A 19412-nucleotide genomic window follows, 5' to 3' on the forward strand; every position below is an offset into this window, starting at 1 on the left:
GCTCTTCCGAGGGTATTTGGGCTGCCTCCGGAGCCGGAGCGTCTTGGGACGGCGGAAGGTGGGCGACGTTGGTATCTTCTTCTTTTTGTGGCTGTGGATGCCTTTCAGCACACCCTTTTCGGCCTTCAAAGCTTTTGCTTTGGCTTCAGCTTTGGGAGGGGCAGGGGCTTCCTTCTTTGCTTTCGGCGCCATCTTGGTAAAAAGTGTCAGTTTGATTTTGACCAAATCTAATTTGCATTTGGGATGATGGCTATCACACTGGAGTCCTTGGGAGACTGTTGGTGTCTTACCAACTTCTGGGGGGCGGGGGGGAGAAAAAAACAAACAAACAAAAACTTCTCCAGGGAATTTTCTGGCTGCCCAGGGTAGATGTATCTGCTCGAAATGCCCTGGGATCCATTTTGGTTGTGTCCTGATGCTTAATTTCTCCTCCACTTCTTTTGTTCACTGTATAGATTTACTGTATTATGTTTTTAAAGAATTAGTTGGTGTCTTTAAAAGCTAATGTCACATGAATGTTACACATTTAAACAGAAAATTATGCAAGTGCAAAATTAACCTGCATTTCATAGTCACTGACTTTTTGTATTTTTATAACGTATGTTAAACATCCTATTTAATAAGACACTATCATTATACCATATCTTTTTTTTTCTTTTTCTATTTTTTAAATAATTTTATTGAGAAAAAGCAATGAGACTGTTTCAAAATCAATTAGTAGGACAGTTTCAATACTTAATACATTGCATACTGTCTTCTTAGTGGTTATTCATTGTACAAGATGCAGACATGGTATCCTATCCACAAACACTATTAGAATAAATATTTCTATTCATTTATACCATATCTTGAGTTAACATTATATTTAATGTAGGTAGTAGCTAGAAATTATATCTATGATGGAGTTGAGGGAAGCAAGAAATGCTCCAGGATAACCTTTACACTTGCTTTTAAATGAATTTTTTTTTTTTTTGATATGGCTAAATTAATATACTTCATGTTACTTAGTTGTTTCTGGCATTTAAAAATTTCAAGTCAGTTTTGAGTCCTTATTTTTCCTCACTAGTTTCTACAGCATGTTGCTGAACACAGCAGAGATGAAAACAATTCATACAGCCTAATAGTTGACATAAGCATTTAAAATCAGTCTAAATGAAGACTTCATTCAGTATTACTGTGTTGGTGGGACTTGCTTTGATTGAGCTTGGATTGCAGGTGGAGGCTCTGAATAATTGTGGTCCTGTCAATAATTACTGTCACATTTTCTCCCTTGTCAGTTACTGTGGTCAGTAGAATTCTTACGCGTTGTCACCGTGTAGCAAGCAGGAAGGAGCTGACAGGTGCCAACAACCCAGTCAGCGACCTCTGTGGCAGGTAGCCAGGGGCAGACTGCTAATGCACTATTCAGCCTTGATGCTGTAGAGCCTGGTGGCACCCCAGCTTATTTTGGGGAAAGAAAAAGTGGCAGACAAAGAGGAGTTGCCCCTAGTCCCAAGAAAGGTGCATGGCTAACCTTTCTGTTTATGTGGAAGCAAGGACTTAACAGAATTCTGAGACGTTTGAGCCCCAGTGTGGCTGTCAAGACGATGTGCTCCTCTCAGCTGGGTGTGATGGCGCATGCTTGTAGTTCTAGCTCTTGGGAGTCTTGCGGTGGGAGCCCCGTGAATTCAAGGGCTGCATGAGTTACATGGTAAGGGCTTGTCTCAAGCCCCACCTCTACCTACAAAGGAAAGAAAACAATCCCTTATGTATTGAGTTAGTTAGTTTTTTTTTTTTTTTTTTTTTTAAGACTCGGTCTTGCCATGTAGTTCAGAACAGCCTTGAACTTACCACATAGCCCAGGCTGGCCTGAAACTCATAACAGTCCTCCTGCCTCAGCCTCCTGAGTGCTGGGATTACGGCTTGTACCACCAATACCCTGCCCTTTTTTTTTTACATATTTAATTTTGTTTTGTTTTGTTGCTGCTTTTTTTTTTCTCTTTTTTCCCCATAATTTTATTGATAAACAAATAGCAATGAGACAGTTTCTAATCACATTGGTAGGACAGTTTCAATAATTAACACATTGCATACATTCTTCCTAGGGGTTAATTGCTGTACGAGATGCGGACTTGAGATCCTATTTACAAACACCATTAGAAGAAATCACTCTATTCATTAAGGGAATGTAACTATATATCTATCCTAACCACTTTGAATACACAGATATAAAATGGACATTCATCTGTATCCCCTTTTTTGTTTAGTTCCATTATTTGAATATTATAGGTGTGCTAATTCAGCAAAATATTCTAAAAGAGTCCAGTAGTCCATAGTAGTATTGAGTCTTCCACTTCACTGGCAATGTCAGAAATTGTGGACCTGGGTGTTGCTGCTTTTTTGAGACAAGATCCTGCTATATAGTTCAGACTGGCTTCGGACTCACACCACTCCTCCTGTCTCTGCCTCCTGAGTGCTGGGACTATAGGTATGCACCACTAATCCATCTGAAAAAGCCTAAGGACAATTTGATTCCCTAGATACCTTGTTCTTCACATGCAAGTATGACTGTTCCATTAGGCAGCTGGGCTGTCGTGGTGGGCCAGTATCCAATGTGCTTGAGAATGGATTGGCATGTGGAGGCCTGTAAGTCTTGTAGGGTGGAGGTTGAAAAGGCTCCAGGGCTTCCTCAAGCTTTTCTTCTACTAAAGTCATAGATTTAAATGTCTTCAGCTTGGGTAATTATTTTTCTATTTTTGTCTTGTTTTCCTTTTCTGTTTGTTCTTGTTGTTGTTGATACTGGAGATTGATCCCAGGGCTGCAGGCATATTAAGGAAGCACTGTACCACTGAGCTGCAACCTTAGCCCTTCTTTTATTTTTTGAGAAAGGAAGGATCTCCCTAGGTTACCACATGGCACTGATGGACCTAACAATTTTGCTTCTTTAACCGTCCCTATATGCCAAAGATGGTTGAAGAATTAGATGGGTCCTAAGGCTGTCAGAGCTCTAACATTGTGTGATTCTCAATTTTACTCCCTAATAAATTTTTCTCTGAAATTGTTTGGCCTAGATATTAGTTCAAGCAGAGGCAGATTTACCTTGAATGAATTACGGTCTTTAGCGTTCTTCCTTTACAAGAGCTCTAGCCCAAAGCCTTGGGTTCATTTTGCCTTAATAGTGTAGCATTCTTTGTCTTAAAGAGCTTCTTTCAAATTAAGTAGCAGATAGGCTTCGCAAAGCCTGGATCAATCTCTGGGTCAGTAGATGAAGAGATGAACTTTGAGGTGATGGAAGGCTTTCCCCAGCAGTGCTTCCAAATGAGGTGATGAATAGAAAATCACCCTAAAAGAGCATGAAGACTCCAAAGCCAGTCAGCTTGTCATTGCCACACGGGCCCATCGTGGGGTGAATGTTTGTGAATTACCTGGAGCAATGTTATGTAAAGCTGGATCTCGGACCAGGTTTCCAGTGGTCTATGTGGGTGTTACAAGCCAGGGGTGATGGAGTGCACCAGTTCTCAGATTTTCTACACTAGATGGCACTGTGGGTGCAGAGGAAAACTAAATTGGTTCTTTTGTTACTTAAATCTAATGCAAAAATTAGGTAGTTGAGCAAATAACACTGTTAGAAAGCCTGTGATGTGGGGTGGGGGGCTGTATAGAATATAATTTTAATTACATTGCAATTCAGTATGCTTATTCTTTTGATTTGGACCTCTCAGATTAGTAGGTAGAGTATATATCTCCTCTTGTAAGAAACCACCCACGCCCCTGTTTCTAATAATCACGTAGAGCTCTCCTGCCACATGCATGGTCCTTGTCCTGAAATGAAGGTCCCAGACAGTGATGTCTTTGATGTAGTGGTGAGCGACAGTGGAGTCTGCCCCAATTCTAACTCCGAGATTCGAACTTTCCTCTCCGCTCTTCTCTTTAATTACCACAAAAATAGCAGGAGAGAGACTCACAGAGTCCGTGTGCGCTTCCTGGCTACCCCTTCTCATCAAGCCAGTGCCGAAATATTCGATGGCATGTTCTCTTTGTCAACATGTCTGCAGGGAGCACTTCCTGTGAGGGTGGAACAATACTCCTGGGGATCGTGTTTGCAGAAATTTCACACAAAGGCTGCTAGGAAGTCGGAGCAAAGGTGGAAGATGAGAACATTTTCAAGTCAGTGTTAGAGATAGCTGTAAACTCAGCCTCTTGATAAATGAGATTTTTAGAAAATCTTCCTCCTCTCTCCTTTTTTCTTTCTTCTTTTTTTAGGGTTCGATTATCTTGGATGATAAATTGATACCCATTTTCTGTTATGATGTTATACACTAAAACTTGTGCTCCAATTTGTACTTTTCTTCTGTTAGAGCTTTGAAAATAGAGAACAAAACCTTTGCCTATGCAGGACTCCTTTGACAACTGAGACATGTATGACACACTCCAGCTTGGGGAAGAAGTGGAAAGGAGATAATACGTGGTTTGGTTTGGTTTTAGAAAAGATCCTGCTAGCTTCTTTACTATTGTGAGGGGGCAAACACACAATGTGACTTAGGTGGGTTGGGTGAACCTGTTGGTTGTTCTGGAAAGCACAGTTGCTTCTTAGAGGTTGTGCAGCCTTCCAAGTAAGCACACAAGTGCTTCAAGGCTATTGCAGATATGTCCCATGTTTCTCTCCACCTCTCCTTCCTCACAGGTGATAAATAAAGCAATACGGCCAATAGTATTTACAGTGAGCATTTTCCTCAAGAGGATAGACGGTTGGGTATTTCACAAGTGTTCATTGTTTGGGGTTTGTTTTTGTTTCCTTACATTTGAGTCCAGTTGCAGTCTTTCCAGGGGCGTGACAGGAGAGGTGTGGAGCAGTAGTTGGTGAAAAGCAGCAAGTTTCATTTTTCAGTTTGTTTTTGAACTAGATAGTGAAGTAGCCTGCCCTTCAGTTGAGCTGGAGGTGAAGGAGGGAGCTGGAACAGTAGGCCTAGGAGGAGGAGCTGGTGGATGGGGAAGGGGAAATAGTCAGGAATCGTTCCTACTTGGAAAAGAATGTTATTAGCGAGTGTTGACTGAAGTTAGGAGAGGGCTAAATTACAGGTTAAAATAGGGAACCGGTGGCATAGAGTTTCATGTCTGAATTTTTGTATCATTGGAAAAATCAGGGGAAGAACAAAAAAATTCAGAAATGGGGATGTGATGACAAAAGATAAATGTTTACTTATTTGACATGGATTTCTGTTTGCTTTTGAACCAATGGCCATTATTGAGCTCTGTGGTTTTTGTAAACATGATTGAAACCTATTCTCTCACAGGATTTTGCTATGTTTTGTTTGAAAGAGTTTAAAATAGTCTATAAAGATCTCCATGTTCATGTTGAAATCATAACAGACCTTTCAAAACAGCCATAATCAGGGAGAAAAAAAATATTGATGTTTTGTTTGCCTTTGTTTTGTTATAGAGAACTTCACCCCTGTTTCGTGCAAGCCACCTCCTCCTCCAAAAATAGAAAGGAAATTTCCACCTTACACAGGCTTTGGGTCTGAGGAGGATTCTCTCCGTTCCTGCCTAACCCTCAAGCCTGTACCTTACCTGAAGAAGATGCTGAAAGAAGACAGGTACTGGCAGGGAGCCGGGATTTTAGTCCTGTCTTTCTCAAATGTGTTTGGGGGTTATGACATAGCCCTCGTGGCGAAGCAGGGGTCACACAGTTCCGCTGATCTCGAGTCCAAGCACACACTGTTTTAGCTTTTTAGTAAGGTTGGTTAAGAGGTCTTTACTTAAATGTGTCATTTGGAGAGCTTCGAAATCACATGATTGATGTTCTGTGTTGTCTTGCGTATCCTTTTATCTTCCCTTCCCCGCAACATAGTCCCCAGAAAATGATGTGGATGAAGAGTCAGCAAACCTAAAGGGTCACATAATAAATAGTTTTGGCTTTGTGGGCCATGTCATCTCTGTCACGACCACTCACATGTGCTGTTGTAGTGTGAAAGCCGTCATAGAATACTAATGTGTGTGACTGTTTCACCAGAACTTTTTATGGACCCTGATATTTGAATTTCATATAATTTTTAGCTACCACAAAATATTATTCTTTTGATCTTAGTTCAGCCATTTAAAAATGTAAAAACCACTCACCTCACAGGCCAAACACACAGATGGCTGGCTGCATCTGGCCCAGTGATTGTGGTTTGCTAACCCCTGATACAGATGTTTTCAACAATTTGGGTTTTCTGAAGTGTTATTTTACCAATTAATGTTATTTTGATTTGAGAGGTTTGGTTGAGTTCAGTAATAGTAGATTGCACCTATGGCTCAGTATAATGTCAAAAAATGGATTTTCCAAAATATCCCTAATAAACCTGCAGCGGAATGTGCCTCTTGAGTCACACATAGAGAAGATAATCTCTGCCCAATGCTGTTATCTGCTTCTTCAGGGGAGCAGACCTTGGAGAAAGGAGTCAGGGAAACGCTGGTGGTGATAGGCTGCAGAGGACTGAATACGATGCAGACTAAACATTGCAGTTCTGTGTGAGGAAAGTAACAGGTCAGGAAGGCCTAGAGGGAAAATGATAAAGGGAATAAGACTAGAAGGAATAAGAAAGATAGCATCCAGGCAGATTGAATGGGGTCACCTACTGTTGTGGAACCTTTGAAGGAGAGAGAGCAGTAGTTGTGCTGTCTCTATAAAAATGGTTGAAATCTCTTACTGAGAATTGTACAGAATGTTGCAAAGTCTGCTTTTGCCATGACATACTGTTTCGTTGTTGTTTTTTAAGAAACAACCTTTAAAGGGCCGGGGAGATGGCTCAGTACAATAAGCGCTTCCCTGGCAAGTGCAAGAGCCTGAGTTCAATCCCCTGTTCTGGGGGGGGGGGGAACCTTTAACTGTAAGGACTTCAGAGTTTTCTTTAAAGCTAAATTCGGTGCCACTCAGAATGTGGTTTTCATCTTCCTTAAAAATGGTAATTATTGTGTCCCCATCTGAGTGACTGAGAATAGAGGCTTTGGGAGTGTTTCAGTGGTCCTCAGGGCACTGATTTTCATCATAGGAAGGGACTCTTAACTTATTTGCCACTGTCCCTTATTGAGGATAGTGTTTATGGAATGGCTCCAGCATTGGGCTTTTTTTTTTTTTTTTTTTTGGTGGAACCAGGAATTGAACTCAGGCCATTGTTCTTACCAGGGCAGCACTTATTCTACTGAGATATCTCCCCAGCTTCAGGATTGGGCTTTTGATAGATGCTTTTCACTACTGTTTTTCTAAGGGCAGCCGTGCAAAGGAGGTGGGCAGGAAGAATGGCCTGATTTTAGGAGAGCGAAGTTTTCCTATAAGTAAATGTCTTAGTTACTTTTCCTTCATTGCTGAGACAAAATACCAGACACCCAAAATTAACGGAGAAAGGTTTATTTAGCTCACTGTTAGTGGAGGTTTTGGTCCATACTCAGCTGGCTCCAAGAAAGACTGGCACATAGCAGAGGGCAGCAGTTCGTGGCAGTGGAAAACAGCAAAGTGCAAAGGGAGGAGCAGCTAGCAAGCCTCTCCCCCTTCTTCATATTGCGTTCAGGCTCTCTGCCCCAGGGTGGGTGCAGCACTCACACCCATAATCCCAGTTGGATCATGAATTAATCACAAACTCTGGAAGCCTGCACCCGTGATTGCATGAGGCTTTGGCGGGGACAACTAGATTTAACAGTAAACAAGATGAAATGGTACCTAGTGTGTTGCTTCTGAAACCCAGGGGCAAGCAGGTTTTTGGGAGTAGTTGACTTTGCCTTTCCTTCTGGCTGCGCTGTGTGCACTTGCCCAAGCACCTTGAGTGCGGGCAGCCTGCTGCACTCGTGTTGTGTTGTTGTAGCTGAAGGATGCTGCCATAGTCGTACGTGTCTCTAATTTCATTTCTTTCTGTCTGCTGCTCAGTCTGCGCCAGGAATAAGCTTCTCTCAAGCTCCTCCCACACAGTGACCTTGTTGTTTCCATAGTAACTGCACATTCGGCTCTAGACTCATGTGAGTTTGAATGAACCAAGGTTTCAAAAATGTGAGAACCTAAGGAGGATGATCTCCCAAAGCGTACAAAGGATAGTTTCTTAACACAGATAAAGAAACTGAATTGGGAGATGAAATTGTATATGACTTACGTTGGTTTTATTTATCTCGCTTAAAACAAATTTCCTGAGTGCTATTGTTAGGAGGCTAATGCTGTCTACTTCAAGTCATTGGAAGAAATCATTTCAAATTAAAGCATATAAGGCTTTTGATGGGCGTGGAGATCTTTATTGTCTGGGTCAACTTCACTATAGTGGCTTGCTGGGCAGACAGACTGTCTAGTCTTACTTGGGAGAACCAGAATAATACACTTCTCAGTGTGTTGTGCTGGGTTAGTTTTACTTTATATACTCAGTCGACTATACCCCATTAATATTACTAGCATAATTAGTGGTTACTGTGCATTAAGTATTTTATAATACTTGTTTAATCTTGAAAACAGCCTTGCAAAGTACACAGATTATTATACCTGCTCTTCACATAAGCGGACTGAGGCCCAGAGAGGCTCTGTGACTTTCTTGAGCTCACACGACTAAGTATCAGTTGTGTTTGGATTTGAATCCAGAGAAATTGGACTTCTGGAGTTCAACCACCCCAACCCCCACCCCCCACCCCGTGGTGTGGGGATTACTTGTTTATGTAATCTGTGGGCTCCCCAGACACTGAGGTCCTTGAGGTTTGGGAGTGGCTTGGTTGTTCCCCTAAGAAAACATTGCTGGCTATTCACTTAGGAGCCAATAAATGTTTTGTCCAATAGGAAGGGGAATAGGTAACTAAGTGAGCACAGAAAGTAGAACAGGTATTCACTGGTTCACTGGTCCGGTTTGTAATGGTGGCTAGAAGGTTCAGATGAGTTCCATTACAAAGGCTGCTTATCCCACCCCCGTACTATTTGTCACTACTGACCATCCAAAAAGTCATGGTTTAATCTTAGTCTCTTCACTTGTTCCAGGTGTTGTCCATGTGTCGTCCACCTTCTTTAGAGATTTTCCCCCATCAATACAGATAAGCCTCTCTGTACACTTCAGCTGCAAGGACTTTATAGCTGTAGGTGTTCTATCTTTTTTTTTTTTTTTTAAGTAGATATGTAGCTCTGCTTGAGCCATGCATTTTTTTAGTCAACAAATATTTCCTAAGCTTTGACTTAGGTCTTGTGATGTATTGGTGAACAAAAGAGATAGGAAGCCATAGAACTTCCATTCTGGGTGTTGGAGATACACATGCCTATAAGCCCAGCACTTGGAAGGCTGAGGCAAGAGGATCGCCATGGATTAGAGGCCAGCCTGGGCTACATAGCGACACTCTGTCTCAAACTCCCCCCCATATAAAAAAGTGAATATCCCATCAAAAGGAAACGCTTATTTGTGCCACTTGCTGCCAATTAATCAAATTAGATATGAACAGAAGAAATTGAGCGTTGGACTTAGCATTATGAAGATCACTGTTGACCTCAACAAGAGCAGTTTAGGTAGAACAACCTTAATGGAAATGGAGTTAAGAGAAAATGGAAGAGGAATTTGAGGCAGTGATTATCAATACAGAACTGTGTACATAAGTTAAGTTGTGGGGCCGGCCAGATAGCTCAGCAGACGAAAGCACCTGCTTAGGCAGAGCGCTGCAGCTGGGGTTCCATCTCAGCTTGCCGTGCTGGCCCTGCCCCTGGGGGCACTCTGAAACAGTGTCTGAGACTGGGTGTGGTGGCGTGCACCTGTAATCCCAGCACTTGGGAGGCTGAAAACAGGAGACTTGTTATGAGTCCGATCTACGTGGTGAAACCCTGTAGACCCTGTACTAAATACAGGGAAAAAAGAAAAAGAAAAAAAGTTAAGTTGTGGCTTCTAGATGTCAAAGTTTGTAACAATTCATTTTGAGATGGTGAGGATAAACACACATGGAAGCAACCAAACTGAGAGAAAAGTCTGTGTAGTGCTAAATTCGGGTGCATTGTTGTGGCTGTACATGAGGTATGAGTAGGTGGCCCGCTGGGAGGGCAGAATATAGTGATAGAAAGTATTCAGAGCAGGTTGACAACTAGCTTACACAGTCAAGCAAATATCTGAAGACACTCATAGTGTCGAGTCCTGCACTGTGTTCTGGGGACCATGTTGGCAGAATCTCCTGGGATACTTCTTAATAATATAGGTTTCTAGAGATGCAAGCTAACTCCTAAGTCACCATGTCTCAGGATGGGACCCTGCATTCTACATATTTAATGAGCCTTCCAGGTGATTTTTATACATAATAAACTTTGTGAATTCCTAGTCTAAAAATTTTACTGAGTAGATTATATTCCAGATTGATGAGATCTCCAGAACACAAGAATTATGTGAAAAATGGTATGTTGAAAAGTCTACCCTTAATACATATACTTAGAAATTTATGTAAGTGCTGAGAAGTTAAATTTATAGTAGTGTTCATTTGCCTTGGACTAGACCTCATGCAATGACTACAGTGATATTTCAGGCATCTGAAAAGTTATGGGTCTTTCATGAAAGGGGCTGCTGAGTCTATGTGTTAGTTGCTGGTCCAGTTATGTATCGGAGAAGATGGTTGAGGAAGTATAGCTGGCTCCAGGTCCTGGGAACTAGGCACTAAGAAAACAGAGCTGTGCTGCTCTGGCTGTTTTGCCCAGCTGCCTTGGGGCTAGCCTTACAAACTGCTGAGCTCTGTCTCCCATGACGCCTCAAGCTGGGAATCTTGGCCCTCTGCTTTCTCAGCCGAGCTTCTCCGACAATCCAAGCAAAGGGTGGAGAGAAGCACTTTCTGCCTCTGCAAATCCAAAATACTTTGTGTGTTTTGTTTAAGTCACCGTGAACACAAAGAATGAATGTAAGCATAGGAGGATCTGCAAGTGAGGACCACTCTGCCTACTGTTGTGATAGGAAGTGATGAAGGACGTAGTTGATCGTATTTGTACCTCCTTTGGGTAATGGTTTTGATTTCCAAGGACCTCGCCATGGGCTTAACTATTTGTTACGAGGTTCTTGTTTCATTAGCTGGGATCTGCACACACGGTTCTGCTGAGAGAGCTCCAGGTAATTTCCTCAGTGAGCAAGCAATCTACTTTGGGAATCTGTGATTCTACAGTTTGATCCTGTCTTCCCCCTACTGTTCTGTTCATACATAGTTTTAAGTGCAGTTTCCAGTGTGTTTGGGGATAACTTTCTACATTTATTGAATATGGCACTTAGAAGGTTAAAACGTGTTTATTGCATAATGGTTAATGAGACACTGTGCTTCCCTTTGTTTTTTTAATGTTTATTTATTTGTTTTTTTAATTAATTTTATTGAGAAACAAATAGCAATGAGACAGTTTCAAGATCGATTAGTAGGACAGTTTCAATAATTAATATATTGCGTATTGTTGTCTTCTTAGTGGTTATTCATAGTACAAGATATCCTGTCCAAACACTTTTAATACAAATCTTCTCATTGAATTAAGAGAAAGTAGTTGTATATGTATCCTATTTTGTATATACAAATACAAAATGGTTCTTCATTTGTATCCCCTTTTTTCTTTAGTTTTGTCAGACATGGGTACTTCATTGCCATTTAAATATTGTAGGTGTGTGAATTCAGCACAATAATCCCATATAATCTAGTACTGCATAATAGTAGTAGGTTATCTGTTGGACTGGCAGTGGCCACTTAGAATACAGGTGCTAAGTGGTATAAAAGGGGCGTGTCTATAGTATTTGTCCCTGGAAGGGACTGGGGTGTGATGCTGGGCAGGTGGAGATGGGATTGAGGAAGGGTGGACGTTGGCTGCCAGGCACAAGAGCCATGGGCATGGGACAGTGGGTGGTGAGGCTTGGAAGTAGCCGTGGGTAGACACAGGTGGAGCATACTCTCAATTGATTTGTTTTTTGTTTTTGTTTTTGGCGGAATTGAGGATTAAACTCAGGCCCTTGCACTTGCCAGGCAAGCGCTTATTCTACTGAGCCATCTCCCCAGCCCCATACTCTCGACTGAATCGGTCCGCAGGGCTTGGCACTCGTGCTTCAATCTGGGATGATCGAGATGACTGGAGAGCAGCCAGCCAGGTGTTTCAGAACAGCCAGCTAGTGTGGTTGGTCTGAGCAGTGCGTTTATGGCATTTGCATTGAATCCATTGCCCCGGTGTGCTATTCAGGACGTGTAAAAAAATAAGAGGTATTTTAATATACTGAGAAAATCAGTGTTTAGATTTAGAATCTAATTTACTAAGATGGTTGGTTTCACTTTGGGAACTTGAAGCTCCTTTATTAAATCCATAGCATACTCCTTCTGCAGACATATTCAGCATACATGACCTATGGAAGAGTACTTGTATAATGTTCTACCCCTTATTTCTCTTCTATTTAGCTATGGCAACATAGGTAATATACTCCGTTTCTTTGCAAGACTAATCAGACACGAATGTGTTGATGCAGACAGGATGTTCGTTATTTCGTATTTTCTCAATGATGGCACACTTTCAGTGTTTGAGCCCATAGAGAGGAATTCAGGTAAGAGACATCGCTCAGTGTTTTCCTCAGAACACTTGACTCATCATTTTGACAATTAGAGAATGTGTTCCAACTTTATAGCCCACTTGGTCTACCATAGTGTGCGTGTGTGTGGGCGTGTGGGCGGTAACCAGCATACTATGTGTCTGTTCACAAAGATACCTCAAGTGGGGATCGGAATATGTAAAATGTTAAACAAGGCGCAGTTGGGGCTGTCTCAGCTGCAGGGTCAGTGCCCTCTGCCGCTATCCCCTCTTTCTCTGGAGTCTTAGAGGTTCTTCTGTGGAACTCAAGGCTTTCAGCCTTGTGCTCTGGCTGCCCCCAGTCCTGCTCACAGCCAGCAAGACAGAAGCCAGTTCGTGTTCTTGGCTGTCCTGCTTCCAGAATTGTTGACTGAGTGGAAGACAAGTGTGCCAGGCAGACAAGTTTAATCTTCAGGATCCGTCTTTCTCCGTTTCTGTCTTTGTCTGTTGAAACTATTGCTGAGGAGATTCACTGACTTAACAAATAACAGAACTACAGTAGCACTGCTTCATGAATTTAATTTGTCTTCAACCTGCTCACAGACTGAATTGGATGCGAACAGAATCAAATTCAATGGTTAGGATCAATGCTGATCTTTAAGGGAGAAATCTGATTTGGTTCTTGTCTCATTCGGTTTGAGACCAGAATCATGGAAATAATTAAATTCATAAACTGAGGTACCATTGTGTAGTTGCCACTGTATATACTGTTCTTTATCTTGAACATGTTTACAACTTTTTTTATAAAAGAAAAAAAGCCCCAAAATTTCAAAACAAGATAATAGAGTAACAATGGTTAACATTGTATATTGTTATCTTTCTCTTAGTTCCTCAGAGTACAAGATGTAGAACTTTAATTGTCCAAACAGTATTAGCACAAACCTTTTATCTGCCTAAACACACATATTTGGGAAAATATCACTCAGTGAAATGCTGGTTAACTAACTCTTTGAAAAAAATACAGAAGCTTTGACTGATACTGTAGTTTGCCAGTTTTCACGGTGTGGCTCCTCCAATCATGACCAATTTCAATAAGCCCACTTTCACACCTGGCTTGCAACATGCTTGAAAATTCAAAAGTCAGTTCCTGTGAGTTGGTATGAGCCACTTAGCACACCCATGAGTAATGAATAATTTGTATAAGTCAGGCACTGCAGTGGTCTGAACAGTAGAAAACCTTAAAATAGGAACATTGAATAGGGATGACTATGCCATGCAGAACATCAGCTCTGTATAACCCGACTGGGGAAAACGGTGCCAAGCAAATTGCAGCATGTATAAGGCAGAAAGTGAGTTGCTGATGAGCAACTCTAATAGCGGCATCCATCAAGGTTCAGTTTTGTGCTTTACTACTAGATGCTCCAAGAAGCAAATGCTGAGGCAGGATTAAATGCGCAGCCTTTGCGAAGCATGGCTTTGCACACAACTGCGCACGGAGCTTAGCGCACAGCGGATGGAGCCTGCTGTCATTTATGTTCCTCCCAGTAGCTGATCTCGGAGGGACCCTCCCTCACACAGATGTCTTCCCATTTCTAGTAAGAATTCCTAGAGGGTCGGAGTAGTGAAAAAGCCCGGAGAACTCATCCAGTAGGCAGTGACCAAGCAAGGGTGGAGCACTGCTGTACTGGGCTCCAAAGCCTGTGTCTTTCCAACCCTGATGCTCTCTGAATGTGGTAGCAGAAGTGTGGGGAAGCGGTTGCCAAAGCGCACTTGGTCTCAGGTTGTACTCATGGGTACCGGAGGCTTCTGTTGACCTCTGCTTGCTGTTTTCCAAGAGGTCACAAAACACGTAATGCCTGGAAGAGAACAGATGAAATGGTAAGGATTCTGCAAAACAAGAAGTAAAGATACTTTACCTGTAGGAAAAAATGAGTCAAGCATCCTCTCCAGTTGTCTCCAGACACTTTGGTAATCCCCTGTACAGACCTTTCCAAGCTTTAATCTGCATGGCAGATGAATTGGTGCAAGTAAGCACAGCTGAGGAATTTTCTGATGCTGTTCAGACAGGCCTTAAGGATGAACAGCCTCAGGTACGCCACACCTCCAGGGCACTGCAGATCCAGACTGAAGGTCCTTGCTGAGTGTGTGTCGGGCTAGGAAGGGAGAAAGAAAAGATAAAAAGCTGGAATACAGTAGCACTTCTTTATTTAACACATTTACCTAGGAGGTCTTTTTTCCTCACCCATTGCTTGCTTCTTCCCTGAAGTTAGTAAGACTTCACAGCTAAATTGCTCACTCTGTGTTTGCGAGTGAAGTGACTCGAAAGACAAGTCCTGGTTCTTTTTAGAAGGAAGGATACCCATAGATGTTTCTGTTTTCCTACAGGGTACAGTGGTGGGCTGTTCCTCAAAAGAAGCCGTGTGAAGAGGTTTGGCCAAGAAGTCTTTAAAAGTGAGTTCTCGGAATATATCAAGGTTGAGGAGCTGTATGTTGGAGCCAAAGTGAATGTGAACGGGTACCTCTTTGTTTTGCTCAATGCCGATGAGTTCACCTTAGAATACATGGAGAAGAACGTCGACAAGGTGAATTTGCTCTGCATAGTTCTTGACTTGCCTCCCAGCCCTCTGCAGTGCGTGTTTTTCTTTCTCTAGGGCCTTTGCTTCTTCATCTTGCCACTGGTTTTACATTGTGCATTCACACATGTGGGCATGAATAATGGATCCGTGAGACTTGGCCACAGGTCCCATTGCAGAGGCCAGTCCTTGTCTCCTCTGTTTACACGCTTGGCTCTCCACTGCCCAGCATCACAGATTCCAGGCACAGGCAGGAGGCAAGCCCAGGGTTGAGTCAGGTTTCCTGGGTTTTCTGCTGACACTAGCAATGTTTTCAGAAAGAAATCCAGCAGCTATAGGAAAGGAAGAAAATCTGGTGCCACACACTGTGCCATCCCAGTTAATTGGCACAGGCCAACAGAGAAGGCCAAGACCGGAACAAACAAACCCCAAGGGAACTCCATAGTTGCTGGAGTTGCAACTTCCCATGACAGTGGCCACCTGGGGCCTGAATAAAAATTTAACTTCAGATTTTCCACTGTGAGATTGAAGAGCTTTTTTTTTTGTTTTTCATTTGAAATAAGATGGAAGTTGGGTAGTGTTACAAAACGTGCTATGATGGCAATGCTATTCAGTAAAAAAGGACATTCTGATAAAGTCTTGCTTTTTGTTCCGTGTGAAAACATGTCTATTTGAGAATCATGTCTACATCTGAAAAGTATATGCAAAAAAATTTTATTTTAAAAGTTCATCTATGAGTAATAATATCTGTGTATCATTTGTATACATACAGTACCAGTTTTGACTCTTTTATATATAAAATGCTCAGGGTTAAGTTGCTAGAGTGTGGGTCATATCATTCAGATCAGTTTGGGTCTTTCCAGTAGCAGATGCCTAGGTAGAGTCAGACATGGAAGAGGTATGTTGAAAGAAAGGCCTCAGGGACAAAGGGGAGAGGGAGCAGGAGGACACAGGATACACTGAACCTTCAGACCAGGGTGTAAGGCTCACCCTTGTGAAAGGAGAGAGGAAGGGAGAGAAGGAGGCAGGGAGGCAGGGAGGCAGGGAGGCAGGGAGGCAGGGAGGCAGGGAGGCAGGCAGGCAGGCAGGCAGGCAGGCAGGTTGGCTGGCTGGCTGGCTGGCTGGCAAGAACTTCAGCCTGGCAGGTTAGTGCTGAGAAGGTTTTGGACAAGTAGATGGGGAGCCAAGACCTAAGCTGGCCCATCTGGGCCCACCCAAGTCAAGCAGGGATGGCCCAGGTCCAGTCTCCTTGTTCTGTTTAGTCATCAGGTGGGATGGACTGGGAAGTATATGGCCTGTGTAGGGATATTGCATGGATCTGTAAGCTACAGTCCCCGGATGTTGTTGGCTAACAGTGCTTTTCCCTGCAGGGTCTTTCTTGAGAGAAGGCCCAACTAGCACCTCCCATGGCTACCACACCATCTCTCCATTTCCAGCTAGGGATTCAGGTCATTGTGAGACCATGAACTAGTAGCTGAATGTGAATAGTGGACTGCATCAAGAAATTCATTGAACAGGTGTGTAGGATTCTAGAGTCCGGCAAGCAGGCCTACCTTGGAATGTGTACTCCACACATCACAGCTGAGAGGCTCTAGTCAGTTATGTTTCCTGAGCTTCAGTTTCCTTGTCTTTGAAGGCAGAGCTGCAGCAGCTCCCTTTTCATAAAGTTGCTAGAAAGATCAGTCGCAATAATGATGACTGTGAAGTGCTTAGTTCTGTGTGGCCCATGGTAAGCTCAGTCACTGTAGCAGTAAATCGGGTATTTTTTTTTTTTTCCAAACACAGGGTGAACCTATACCTTAATGGGAAATATACACATGATCCCTGACTTAGGATTGTGGGACTGAGGGGTTTTGGGCATTGCCTGAAGCAAAGGCAGTGTGCCTTTGGTGGAAAGTACATTTCAGAGCTTGAGTTTCGCTCTCTCCCCAAGTTGCCCTGTGTGGTCCAGTCCTCTGTTGTGATTCTGAGCAGCGACACCAGCAGGCCCCGTCAACACCACCATCACAAGGGGATACAGCTGGTATTGCATGGTAGGTTCGATGTAGCCAATGTATTTATGACTTCAGATATTTTCAGTTTATAGTTGGTTTATCAGGCTACACACGCATCACAATTTGAGGGTGATCTGTGTCCAGAAAACATGTATTTGGTTGTTTTAGTTTTTGTTACACTACCGATTGAATCCGGGGGCTCACACACACGAGGGTAGTACACTACCACTGAGCTTTCTTCCCTGCCAGACACAGAGTTTTAAAACATAAAGGGCTTCTCTCTTTCTTGAAGGATAAAAGCAGTAGATGGCATTATCTGTTATCAGGATACCCAGTGAAAATTGCGTTATTTTAAAATTATTTTTAACCAACAGAGAAAGTTTAATATACTTTTTAATATTAGTCTGAGTCTTTTGAAAAGAACTAATAGATTCCGTCATTGAAATAGGTGAAAGGAAATGCAAAAGAGAGTGAGGAGGGGGCCTCCGCTAGGTGCCAAGGCACGGGAATTATTTTGTCCTGGAAAAGAGGTGCTTTATACTAAATTGCCATCATTGTTTTTGTTCTAGAATTGTCTCATTTTTCATCTTTTAGGTGTAATTATTTACAACCTTAGGCTTTACTGCATTGAATAAGAAGTATTTTTACCAAGTCAAAAGGCAAATCTCAGGGTAGGTGACAGGGACAGTGGGCTGCTCAGAAAGCTGTTTGATTTCTTGATGACTACAGCATGAAAGCGTGGGAACTACAGTGCCCTTGTGGGGCTTTGACTTTCAGTCCTGCTCTGATCAGTGCAGATCCAGGATGACCCATTCTAAAGATCTGGAGAAAATGAGGGTCTTGTGTCCCAATTTTGAATTCTCATTCTCTTCATAGGGTCTGTCAATACTGGGGAGGAGGCTGGGGCGTTGGGAGAGGACTGTTTTCTAGTCTTTGTGGCTTTCAGCTTGGCATCTGATGCTGTTATCAGTTGTTCCTAAGGACTTACTGAGGAGGTAACGAAGCTAGTAATAATGTTCTTGTCACGTTGGCCTCTTTGGGGTTACCATGCGCAGTCTCTTTGTTAGCCATCAGATATATTGGGCTGTAGTCATCAAGAAATCAAACAGCAACAAATGCTGATGTGGCTATGGTGAAAAAGAAGCCCTTCTTCATTGTTGGCGGGAATGTACACTGTTACAGCCATGCTGGAAAGTGGAGATTTCTCAAAGCTCTGAAATTAGAAACTCCACGGGATTCAGCTATGAATGCTAGGTATCTTCCCCGAAGAGCTGAAATCCGCATAGTGTAGCGATACACGCACACCAGTGCTTATAGCAGCACAACATGTAATAGCCAAGTCCTGGAAACCCAGCCTGCATATCTACCAACAGATGCCTGGGCAAAGAAAAGGTGATATCTGTATACAATGGAATACTACTCAGCTAAAAAGAAGGACCGAGTTGAGATATTTGTAGGAAAATGGGGACACCTGGAAAGCATAATGTTGAGTGAAATAAACTAGACACATGAGGTTAAATACCATATGGAATCCCTCATTTGAATGAGGCAAAGTGCAAACACGGATGAAGGATGGATAGGAAGGAACTAGGCAATGGATCTCTTGCAATAGGGAAGCAGTCCAAGGGAACAAGGGCTGGGGTGAGGAGAAGGGGAGGGAGCCATAAGTAGCAAAAGGTGTCCCTTATACAGGAACCTAATAACCTCAATTAATGTAGACATTATAGACCATAACATGAGCCAAGACTAAGAACATCAACAGGAGTAAAAAATGAGATGGGGACATGGAGGAGGAGGGAGAGGTGGAGAAGGAGGGAGAGGAGAAGGAATCAAAGAGAAGGGAAAAATATGTTCATGTAAGCATTCCCCAGAGACCATTGTAAACAACATGAGCTGCAAACATGTACAAATAAAATGAAAAGTTAAAAAAAAAAATTCTGGGCTCCGAAAGGCTCAGGCATATGCATTAAACTTTCAATCATTTTTCCTTCCTAGTTCCCATATAGCAACATTGAACTTGCCCTGCAGAAGCTGAAAGAAGAAAAGGCAAAATCGAGAGAGATCAAGCAGGTGTTTGCGGCTGCTGACTGCAAACACACGAAGATGGTGCATTTTAATACATTCAGGTAACCTGTGTTCTACCAGAGTCCTCTTAGCCCCCGAAGGTCGTCCGCAGAGCAGAGGGAACACTTGCTTTCCTAAGGATTCTTACTTACTTTCTTTGCATTTGTAGGACTTTGTGGTAAGTTTTGACCACCAGTACTGTAATAAGCTCTATGTACTTACATATAAGGTAAGTTTATAGGTCGGAACAGAGAAACAAAAGTGGATCAAGTCACGCGGTCAATTTGTCATCATCGTTGTCGTCGTCGTCTTCTCCTCCCC

The 19412-nt window shown here is 42.6% G+C and overlaps 1 protein-coding gene across 1 annotated transcript in view; it reads left to right on the plus strand.

Moving 5' to 3' along the window:
- Efhc2 (EF-hand domain containing 2) overlaps positions 1-19412 on the plus strand; it is a 203716-nt gene that overhangs the window by 107794 nt on the left and 76510 nt on the right. The window contains exons 8-11 of the mRNA XM_012517859.2: positions 5420-5576; positions 12355-12497; positions 14846-15042; positions 19023-19153. Of these exons, the coding sequence (XP_012373313.1) occupies positions 5420-5576; positions 12355-12497; positions 14846-15042; positions 19023-19153 (628 nt within the window). The remainder of the gene's footprint in view (positions 1-5419; positions 5577-12354; positions 12498-14845; positions 15043-19022; positions 19154-19412) is intronic.

The sequence above is a fragment of the Octodon degus genome, unplaced genomic scaffold, assembly GCF_000260255.1.
Source record: "Octodon degus isolate 3935 unplaced genomic scaffold, OctDeg1.0 scaffold00223, whole genome shotgun sequence".
NCBI lineage: Eukaryota > Metazoa > Chordata > Mammalia > Rodentia > Octodontidae > Octodon > Octodon degus.